The sequence below is a fragment of the Carcharhinus amblyrhynchos genome, chromosome 5 (genome assembly GCF_965287045.1).
Source record: "Carcharhinus amblyrhynchos chromosome 5, sCarAmb.v2.hapA, whole genome shotgun sequence".
Lineage (NCBI taxonomy): Eukaryota > Metazoa > Chordata > Chondrichthyes > Carcharhiniformes > Carcharhinidae > Carcharhinus > Carcharhinus amblyrhynchos.
Window position 1 is genome coordinate 16,006,671 of NC_137328.1, and position 11,799 is coordinate 16,018,469.

At 44.3% G+C, this 11,799-nt stretch overlaps 1 protein-coding gene across 1 annotated transcript in view; it reads right to left on the reverse strand.

The window, feature by feature from the left end:
• The window catches only part of gldc (glycine dehydrogenase (decarboxylating)), a 142,345-nt gene extending 131,092 nt beyond the window's left edge, over positions 1-11,253 (reverse strand). Inside the window, exons 1-2 of the mRNA XM_080188494.1 lie at positions 10,938-11,253; positions 10,244-10,322 (exon numbers count right to left, since the gene is read on the reverse strand). Coding sequence (XP_080044620.1) covers positions 10,244-10,322; positions 10,938-11,213 — 355 coding nt within the window. The 5' untranslated portion in view covers positions 11,214-11,253. The remainder of the gene's footprint in view (positions 1-10,243; positions 10,323-10,937) is intronic.
• Positions 11,254-11,799: the final 546 nt, after the last annotated feature.

An 11,799-nucleotide genomic window follows, 5' to 3' on the forward strand; every position in this document is an offset into this window, starting at 1 on the left:
ACACACTGCTTTAACATCCAAATTCCAACAAATCAATACGAGTTGAAGACCTTGTTAGAAAGGAGATTTCCCATCAGTTGGCAGCTGATTGTGAAGGCCAGATGTTACAAGATCAGTTCATGAAAAGGTTGAGGGTATAAATATGGCATTGCTCTTTGTGGGGCTTTGCTGTGTGCAAGGACCAAAATACGAAATAGGACGTAGGCCCTCAGGCCTGTTTCACCACTCATAAGAGCATGGCTGATCAGGCTATTAGTTGGATGATCACCGTGATAATACTGAATAGCGGAGCAGGCTAGAAGGGCTGAATGGCTTCCTTCTGCTCCTATTTTCTATGTTTATGTTGCATGTTCTACATTCCATCCACCCCGATATCCTTTGATTCGCATTCCTCTAGTTATTCATCCCTTGCAGGTTCTGCACTGACGGCCTTTGGTACAGGTCTTAATATGTAAGCATCTGGCCTGTTGGGCCCCGAGGATCCAAAGACCACCACCCAGCCCTCAGCAATGAGAGGCATCCTCCCCCATAACATCATGCAGGCATGAGGGTGACTTGATTCCCTCTCAGGCCTCCCCACCTCCACTCAGGTCCCCTCATTTCTGAGACTCTCCTCAGTCCCCCTCCCCTTCAAACCCCCTGACCCCTTCCTCCCCTCAGATCTCTACTCAGGCCCACCTTCAGTCTTGATGGGCTGAATGGCCTCCTTCTGCACTGCAGGATTCTATGAGTTATATTTGCTACTTGCCTTTCTGATGGAATCTAGGGAATTTTGGAAAATTAACACCAACCCATTTACAAGCTTAAATTAGATGTCACGTTGGGTAATTTTCAGAACAGGGATGAAACTTCAGCATAAAAAAACTTCTTTGGTGAGAGGTCTTTTTAACAATAGTATTTAATTCCTGCACTCCCTGCCAAAGTTCAGATCACACTGCAATCAATGTATTCAAACTAATAATACTGCGTCAAGTGTCCATTCAGCATGGAAATTGTATTTCACTAGTACAGATCATGGAACATAACTGGTAATATTTTTATTAATATAGCACTTTAACAGAAAGCATTAAAGGTACTGTACACAAGCACATAATGAATTGAGTCCTGCAGTAAAGTCAACATGGTTGGCATTATCAGATAGGCAGCTAAGTGATCAATACTCTAAGCTTTGGGTAAAGAATGTCTCTACTCCCACTCCACCTCCCAATCCTATGAAAAGACTGTTTCAAATCTCCTTTCTCTGCAGCAGACTCAATGTTAAAGCTGGAATAGGAACAGCAGCGTAAGAATTCCCCAGCTTGGTAACCAAGAGCACAACTGTACTTCAGTGAGGGAGCCCATTTCCCTTTCTTAAATCATCCATCCAGAACAAGCCTGTACTTGCCCACTGCTGCTTCTAATAGTTTCTATAATGATGACAAGGATTTGATCTCCACCACTCTATGTCAACATCCATTCCAAGTATTGATTGCTCTCTGCATAAGGAGCCTCCTGATGCCAGTCCTAAACTTACAATTTGAACCATGTACCCTTCACGCAACATTTCTTTATTCCTGTGAACAAATCTCAATAATTATCTGCATTAGCTTCCCATTGCTGGGCAGACATGGTGGCACAGTGGTTTGCACTGCTGCTTCACAGCGCCAAGGACCTGGGTTCAATTCCCAGCTTGGGTCATTGCCTGTGTAGAGTTTGCAAGTTCTCCCCACGTCTGCGTGGGCTTCCTCCGGGTGCTTCTGTTTCCTTCCAAGTTCGGAAGGCATTCTGGTTAGGTGCACTGGCCATGCTAAATTCTCCCTCAGTGTACCCAAACAGGTGCTGGAGTGTGGCAACTCGGAGATTTTCACAGTAACTGCATTGTAGTGTTAATGTATGCCTACTTGTGATGCTAATAAAGAAACTTTCTTATTGCTCACTCCCATCTTATTTAGCTCGTTCTGTAAGTTTCTGAGCTGTTTTCTTGGATTTCACAGCCCCATCTAGGTTAATATCTGAAATTCTGATCAATTTGTATCAGACAAGATTTTCCTGGATTGGGCCCATCCTGTGATCTCTGTCACTAGATTTTAAGAAAAAAAAAGGAATAATTAATTAAAAACCGTGGCCAACTGTTGGAGACAACCTCATAACAGAACAGTGAGGGAACCATCGAAGACTTGAAAAAACAGAACAAGCAATTAGACTTCTTAAACCAAACAGACCGCAGGGAAAGGCTTGTGAACATAAAACATAGAACAGTACAGAACTGTACAAGCACTTTGGCCCTCAATGTTGTGCCGAGCTTTATCCAAAACCAAGATCAAGCTATCCCACTCCCTATCATTTTGGTGTGCTCCATGTGCCTATCCAATAACTGCTTGAAAGTTTCTAAAGTGTCCGACTCCACTAAGACAGCAAGCAGTCCATTCCACACCCCAACCATGCTCTGAATAAAGAAGTGAAATAAACAAAATACAAACAGAATGAAGTACAAATTCAACTGAACAAATTCATGTTAAGTTAGTTGCAGAAAGATGGAAAGAAAGATTAGATTAAGCAGGATGTAGAACAAAATTCCTACAGTGCAGAAAGAGGCCATTCAGCCCATCGAGTCTGCATTGACATCAATCCCACCTAGGCCCTATCCCTGTAACGCCACATATTTTCCCTGCAAATTCCTCTAACCTACACATCCTGAGATGCTAAGGGGCAATTTAGCAAAGCCAATGCACCTAACCCGCACATCTTTGATCAGTAGGAGGAAACCGGAGTGCCCAGAGGAAACCCACGCAGACACGGAGAGAATGTGTAAACTCCACACAGACAGGGACCCAAGTAGGGGATCGAACCCAGGTCCCTGAAGCTGTGAGGCAGCAAGGCTAACCACTGTGCAACCGTGCCGCCCATAAAACAGGAAAGAAGTCAAAAATGTTTGAACTGAAATTTTACATTTTCTGTCTCTATGTCCAACAATTAATACCAGAAGGAGACTCGGTACGTTAATAGTTAACCTTCAGTCGCAGAGCAGTTGCTTGGCAGTAATGAAAACCTATCGTATCCTCAAAAGGGGTTTTGAAGGTGTAATAAAAAAAAATTTAACTTTGTGGCAGGTTTGGTTCCCAAATACCTGGTTAACACATTTGAATGAGGAGACAGACAGCAAGTCGCCATTTCCCAAAGTAATGGCAAAGCGGCACAAGTCATACAGAAAGGTTGGGATATTTGTGTTTGACCGTGCAAATCACCTGAGTTCTCTGTCTCACACATGTGCCAATAACAATGGGCACCATTTTGAAAACAAAACCTGGGCATTGAGTTTCTCCATCCAAGTCACTTGTGTGGATGAGCAAACAGTAGCAGTCCCAATTCTAAACCATAGGGCACACCACAGACTGCAACTTAACGTGGCAAATCCCTCATTCTACTATCAAAGCAGCAATCGAGCCTGGCCCAATAAGAATTTTGATGTGCATACCAAGAGCAGCAGCCGAAAGGTGAGGTACCCACCAACTTGTGTGAAGCTACAGCACAGGACTACATGCACGCCTAACAGCAGGCAACAACATGCAAGGGACAGAGCAAAGCAACCCCGCAACCAACAGATCAGATTAAAGCTCTTACAGTCTTGGCACATCCATTTGTGAAGACTGGGGGGCAGTTAAACAACAAATGGCAACAAAGGGTTCCAAAAACCTTTCCACCCTCGGTGGAGCCTCTCAACATCCTTCAAAAAATTGACTGGGGAAAGCGAGACTAATGCAACTGGGCCAATTACTGCCCCATCAGTCTACTCTTGTCAATCAGCCAAGTGATGAGGGTGTTGTTGACAGGCAGATCAATAACCTGCCCACTCAAATTCAGTCTGGGGTGCCCCAGAACCACTCAGCTCCAGACTTCATTACAGCCTTGGGCCAAACATGGACAAAAGAAAGTTGAGATCCAAAGATGAGATTGCCTGTCCTTGAGATCCAGGCAGCATTCAGCTGAATATGAAAGCAAACAGCCATTGTAAAACTGAAGTCACTGGGATGAAGGTTGAAAACTCTCCACTGCCTATAGCCGTATCTCACTCTGGGAGGATGGGTGTCATTATTGGAGGCCAACTATTTCTGCCCAAGGACATCAGTGCAGGTGTTTTATCAAGGTTGTGTTCTAGGCATAAACATCGTGTGCATCTTCATCAACAACCTTGATTCCATTAGGTCAAAAGTGGGGATGTTTGTAGATGAGTGCAGTGTTTAATGCATTCCCAATGTCACAGATAATGGACTCCACGGTGAGCAACAAGACTTGGACAACATTCAGGCTTGGGCTGATAAGTGACAAGTAACATTCATGCCAAATAAGTGCCAGGCAGTGACCATCTCCAACAGTAGTCTAAACACCTCTCCTCTTATTTATTCATTTACAGAATGTGAGTGTTCCTGGTTAGATCAGCATTTATTGCCCATCCTACTTATCCTTGAGAAGGTGGTAGTGAGCTGGCTCCTTGAACTGCTGGAGATACACCCACAGTGCCATTAGGGAGGCAGTTACAGGAGTTTGACCCGACGATAATGAAGAAACAGCAATATAATTCCAAGTCAGGATGGGGAGGAACTTGAGGAAACCTCCAGGAGATGGTGTTCCCAGGTATCTGCTGCCCTTGTCCTGGATTGTAGTGGTCATGTGTTTGGAAGGTGCTTCCTAAGGAGCCTTGATGAATTCCTGTAATGCATCTTGTAGATTGGATACACTGCTGCCACTGTTTGCCAGTGGTGGAGAGTCTGAGTGTTTGTGGAAGTCATATCAATCGAGTGGGCTGCATTGTCATAGAGGCTTACAGTATGGAAACAGGCCCTTCGGTCCAACTTGTCCATGCCGCCTTTTTTTTTAAAACCCCAAAAGCTAGTCCCAGTTGTCCACATTTGGCCCATATCCCTCTTACCCATGTAACCCTGGATGATGTCAAGCTTATTCAGTGCTGTTTGAGCTGCATTCACCCAGGCAAGTGGAGAGTATTCCATCACATTCCTAACTTGCGCCTTGTAGGTTGTTGTAAGAAGTCTGACAACACCAGGTTTAAGTCCAACCGATTTATTTGATAGTAAACTCACAAGCTTACTTAAACCCGGTGTCCTCAGACTTCTTACTGTGTTTACCCGAGTCCAATGCCAGCATCTCCACATCATGACTACTATCGACCTTGTAGACTGAAAACAGACTTTGGGGAGTCAGGAAGTGAGTTTCTTGCTGCAGGTTCCTAACTTTCTTGCCTTTCTTGTAGCCACAGAATTTTTTGACGGCTAGTCCAGTTCAGTTTCTGGTCAATAGTAATATCCAAGATGTTGACAGTGGGGAATTCAGCAAGTATTTTGCCACTGAATGTCAACAGGCAATGGTTAAGATTGCCTCTTGTTGGAGATGGTTATTACCTGGCACTTGTGTGGCATGAATTTCACTAGCCACTTGTCAGCCCAAGCCTGGATATTGTCTTGGTCTTGGACATGGACATCTTCAATATGTGAGAAGTTGTGAACATTGTGCAGTCATCAGCAAATATCCCCACTTCTGACCTTATGACGAAAAGGTCATTGATGGAGAGCTGAAGATAGTTGGGTCAACCCAATTTCCTTCAGCTGCAGACACTACAACCATCTTCCTCTGTGTTAGAGATAACTCCAACCAGCAGAGGGTTTTGCCATTGATTCAAGTTATGCTAGTTCTCCTTGATGCCATACTTGGTCAAATACTGTCTTGACGTCAAAGGCAATCACTCTCATCTCACCTCTTGACATTCAATGGCATGGCCATCATTGAATCAGATGCAATTACTGACATAAATACCATGGGTACAATAGCAGGTCAGATTTGGTATTTGGTGGTGAGTATTTCCTGATTTCCCAACGCCTCTCCACCTATGCAATACACACATCAGGAATGTGATGGAACACTCCCCATTTGCCTGGATGAATGGGCTCCAACAACATTCAAAGAGTTCCATCCCATCCATGCATGATTGCCATCTCATCCATCAACTTAAAAATTAACTCCCTCCGGCAGCTGCACACAGTGACAAAAGTGTATACATCTACAAGATGCATGGCAATAACTTGTCAAGGCTTCTTCCAAACCCATGACCTCTACCACCTAGAACAAAGGCATCAAGTGCCTGAGGAAACCACCACCTGAAATCCTGCTTCCAAGTCAATTGCAATTCTGACCTGGAAATATCACTGTTCTTTCGTTGTCACTGGGTCAAACTTCCAAAATCCCCTCCATAACAGCATATACCACATGGACAGCAGCAGCTCAAGAAAGCAACTACTACCATCTTCTCAACAGCAATAAATGTTGGTCTTGCCAGCGATGCTACATCTCATGAATGATGAGTTACAAAAAAATTCATTCTAACTGCCCTCACCCGAACATTACCCCTCTAACCAGCACCCAGGGTTTTCCAATCCCACCCGCAGCAGGCAATGTCACAGGTGGAACTGATAATCCAGAGCAGCAGCCAAAAGTCTTGGATGAGAATTTCTCAGAACGTTCCCGGCCGACTGTTTTCTACAATTCAGTTAAATTTGTGTACCTATCCAAATTTTAACTGGATCCCCACAGCTTTGAGCTTTCAGGGGGAACTTGATCAAATGTTTTTTGGAAGTCTAAATACACAAGTCATAGGGTTTAACTACAGTCAATCTGGGCCATCACTTGGGCTATTAAGGTCAGGTGGAATCTCCCTTTCGAAAGCAATGTTAGTTACTGTGCACCAAGTTTGAACTTTCTATAATAATATGCAAGTTCACACCAGAGGGTCAATTCCATTACTTTGCACGTATCTGAAAACTAATCAGACAGATGTAACAGGCTTTAAAAGCAAGTACTGGGTCAAGGAAAAAGGGGATGGATTAAAAAAAAGTCTGTGATCAGGCAGTTAACAGGAAAGATTAAATGACAAAAGGGGATGGCAGTGTAGCAAGTAAATGAATAAATGGTCTAAAAGATGGATAATAAGAACAACAGGTACATTATCAAAAGCGACTTTCTGAATGAAATGGGAGCAGAGGTTATATTTTCAAATTGGTGAATTCAATATCGAGTCAGAAAGCTATAACGTGCCTGAACTGAAAAGCTGAGCTGCTGCTCCTTGAATTTTTAAGTTGAACTTCAGTAGAACAGTGGAGGAGGTCCACAGCCAAGATGTCAACATGGAAGAAGAGGGGAAAAAAAACGAATTAAAATGACTGGTGGGTGGAAGTTTAGGATTGAGCTCATGGACTGATGGAGCTTTTTTTAATTCATTCATGGGACATGGGTGTCGTGCCTGGCCAGCACTTATTGCCCATCCCTAGTTGCCCTTGAATTGATTGGCTTGCTAGGCCATTTCAGAGGGACAGTTGAGAGTCAACCACATTGTGTGGCTCTGGACTCACATGGAGGCCAGACCGGGTAAGGACAGCAGATTTCCTTCCCTAAAGGACATTGGTGAACCAGATGGGTTTTTCTGACAATTGACAATGGTTTCATGGATCATCAGTAAATTCTTAATTCCAGGCATTTTTTTATTGAATTCAAATTCCACCATCTTCCAAGGTGGGACTAGATCCTGGGTCCTCAGAACATTAGCTGATTTTCTGGATTAATAGTCTAATGATAATACCACTAGGCCATCACCTCCCCTAAATGTTAATATGCTAAACAGTTACCCAGTCTCCGTTTGATCACCCCCACCTTAAAGAGCATTATTTTCAGCAAAAACTACTAAGACAGAGAAACTGGGAGGATGAAATAAAATCTTTACCTGTAGCAGGTGGAAGTGTAATCAAAATAGCCATAGATTTGCTGTAGATGTTGCACATTAGCCTCTGCTCAGAAATGGAGATAGAAGTCAAGGAATGGAAGGTAGGAGACAGAGATAGACCATAAGGAGAAGTTGATAAATTTTCCAGTTTGAGGCAAGAGCGAGAAACAGCACTGATAGTCATCAAATAAAGCAAAGGAGGTGCCACAGGATTGGGACATCACATCTTCCCCAGATCCCACAAGGTAGGCATAACTAGGACCTAGACAGATCTCCAAAGCAACATCGTTTATTTGAAGGGAGTGGAGTCAAAGAACACTCAGAGCGAGAATAAATTCAACCAAATAGAGTGGGTGGTGGTGGATGAGACTGATTGGGTCTCTGTTCAAGGAAGAAAGCCCAAGGCCATCCTTCGCCACACCTTAAGCCTAGTCCTCAAATTACACCAATACCCATCTCCTTCCTGTGCAACACAGCAGATGCAACACCTACCCTATTCTGCCTATATTCTGGAGCCCACACACGCCTTTGAGGTTAAATAGCGATTTACTTGTACATCGTCCCATTTAGTATTTATTGTGGTGACACCAATGCAGATTGGTTGACAGCTTTGAGTCTGACCTCTTGGCCAGTCCACAAGCACAATTCATAGTTTCCAGTCACTGATGATCACTTTCATTCTCCATCAACTCCCACTCTGACTTCTCGGTTCTCAGTCTCCTACACTGTTCAAACAAAACTCAGTGAAAGCAACAGCTCTTCATCTTTCAACTTGGACATTTTACAATCTTCTGGACTCAACACTGAGATCAACAACTTGGTTATATCCTCTACCCTCTTGTTTGTACTGCAGCTGTTGGCGGTGATCCCATTTTTCCTGTTTACATCTTGTCTAGATCCATCTTTACTTCTCCCATTCCCATTGCTCTTTATTTACCTCGTAGACCTTCTGTTATTAATTTCTCCCCAAGTCAGGGCAGCACAGTGGTTACCACTGGGGCCTCATGGTGCCAGGAACCAGGTTCAATTCTGGTCTTGGGTGAGTGTAGAATTTGCACATTCTCCCCGTGCTTGTGTGTGTTTCCTCCCACAGTCCAAAGATGTGCAGGTTAGGTGGATTGGCCACGCTAAATTGCCCCTCAACATCCAGGATTAGTGGGGTAAATAAATAAATATGGGGAAAGGGTCTGTATAGGATACTCTGTCAGGGGGACAGTGCAGACTCAATGGGTCAAATGGCCTCCTTTTGCACTGTAAGGATTGTGATTCCCCTCCCCCTTTTCTGCCTCTTGCTTAAAATCTATTTGTTACATTTCTAACTTTTTTCACAGGCTCCGATTAAAATATTAACTCTCTCCCTCTCTCTACAGATGTGACCTGACCTGCTAAGCATTTTTTTTTCCAAACTCCCATCATCTGCATTCAGTGAATATTTGCTGAAAACTAATGGGTCTACCCTTTGCAAACCAGAAAAAGATCGAAAAATGTCCCTACCTCCTGCAATGCTTACAGTGGGGTTGCAATTGTAAAGTGTTACTTGTTGAAGAGTAATAGTAAACGAATACATTAAAAAGGCATTTCAGATCAGTACGTCGCATACATTTGGGAGCAGTTAATCGTAAAATTCAACCATCCTGCAGAACAAGAAGGGGGATATTGTAGTCTGGCCTGGCTGTGGAGGAGGAGGAGGGAGCTGGGGGGTGCTGGTGGTGGTGGAAATCAGCTGTTCCCTTTCCTGGTATTACATTATTAAGGCTCCACGACTTTCTCAAAGCAGAATTGTTTTCCCTTCAATAAGCGGTCACGCATGATAGGACTGCAGCCACATACATCTACGCCTCTGGTTGAAGTGATCAGACACTTGTACAAGCTCAGCTTTGCAGAAAAAAGGGGCTGAACAAAAAGGGGGAAAAAAAGCCACTCTAAAAAAGAAGTCTTGGCTGTGTGTGCCACTTGTGTGTGATGGGAGGGTTCTGCCCTGTACAATGTGTGAATTGGCGAGGTGGTGGGGGGGGGGGGGGGGGGCGCGTCGTGTTGTTGGCAAGGATGCAAAAAGGGGGGGAAGGGGGTGGGGGAGTGGGTGGAGGGTCTTTTTTTTTCTGTGTCTTTGCCAGACCCTGGACTCCATGCCCGCTCTGGGTTTGATGAAATCTTGGGCGAGCCAGGCTGCACTAGACACAGGGGCGCTGGAGTAGGTGAACTTTACACGGCATTTAACAGCGGCTTATCATTACCACCCCCTCCCCACCTCCCCCCACCCCCCGGTCTCCATCCAAATGATTCGCTGATAAAACACCCATACCAGACTGCACCTATACCTAATAAGGTTATGGGACTGGGGCACTGATGTTGCAATTTGCAACGGGGCATTTCAAATAAAAAGACTAACTCCGGTGTAACAATCTTCCATTTGGAAAAGAAAACTCAAATGAAGGCAATTAATATGTATATTTGTTTTAAAAAAAGAAATATTTTACTCACACACGGGATCGTCCATTTTCAAGGGTCTGGTGAGGCGGATGCTGGCAGGAACAGTGTTGTCAATAAGTTCATCCATATTCTAGCAGGGCATGGGAAAAAAATAGCAAACAAATCTATATCACACACATTACAAAATAAACAGCCATTCATGGGGTAAAGTGTTAAATTTAAATAACTCCTCATTCTCCTCTTCCCCCCCCCTCAGAATAAACATTCAAAGTCACTGTGCAAAAAGGGGGGGGGAATTTGCCATTTTAAGATTTGCAGATTATTACAGGCATTAAACAATTCTCAACTGTAGCACCCCAAAGGAGAGGGGTGAGTGACACTAAAATATTTAATATTCCATTTGTTCAATTCTAATGCTCAGCAAATGAAAGCTGCAAGTTTAGTGTGGAAAGATGTGTAGATTAGGGAGGGAAGGGGGGGTTTTGGTGTAAATGTGTGGAGTTACAGGTCTGGTTAGTAAGCTTGCAGAGTCTGGAGAAGCCGGATGGCACTGTAGATACTCTGTTTCTATTATATATATAAACTTCATTGCAGTGTTAATGTACTTGTGACACTAATAAGAAACGAGTGAGTGACTGACCACTATCAGATTTTGATACACGGGCACAGGCTTGGAGACAGAACAGAGGCAAAAAAAAAAGCAAGGGGATTTTTTTTTAAAAAAGCGTGTCTTGCTGCTGTTTACCGCCAGTCCCAGCGTGGCCAGCATTTCCCTCTTCTCTTTGTCTCCAGGTCCGATGTGTCTCTCTGAGAAGTCATCGTGCCGGGGCAGGATCCTGTCTATCAGCCTGGCGTGCCGTGCCGGACCTGTGGCCAGGGCTCGCACGCTGCTCGCCTGGTGCCCAGCAGAGCTGCTGCTGAGAAGCGCACAATGGAACCTCCTTCCGCCAACTTTCTGCCAACTGCGCTGCAGAGCCGCACAGTTGAGCAGAAACCCCCGGGATCTCAGGCAGCTTTGCATTTTCTCTCTCTATCTATCTATCTATCTCTTCCCCTCTCACACTCACTGTCCCTTTTAAAGCCCCCCTTTCTGCCTTGCACTAACTTTAAACCCCCCTCCCTCCCTCCCACTTTCCTTTTTTCTCTTTTGCCTTCTGTTTCCCCCCCCCCAACTATTCTAAATTGAATCCGGATTTAATGAAGTGAGGCGGGCGAGCCGGCTTTATAAACCCACACCCAATCAAGTGACTACATAACCATGACGTGTAGACAAGCCTCACAAACATCAGTTCATCATCATCTGTTTTTCTATAATACACACACACCTCTATCTATATATATATATAGGACTGATACATGTGTTTGCTTAGTTCAGATTTCTACTACCTAGGCAGGGTTCAAACATCTCCCCATGCGCTCTCGAAAAAATTTTTTCCCCCACATCTTGCATAACACCAGATGCAACAGAACCGAAATGTGGCAATGTTATTTTATAGGAATCAAGACAAGTCTGGAGTTTGTAACTAATGCTGCCATCTGGTGGGAACGTGTCAAATGTTGGTGGGGGTGTATTTCAACTCCAGCGCAGAGCAGAGGGGAAAGGTGGG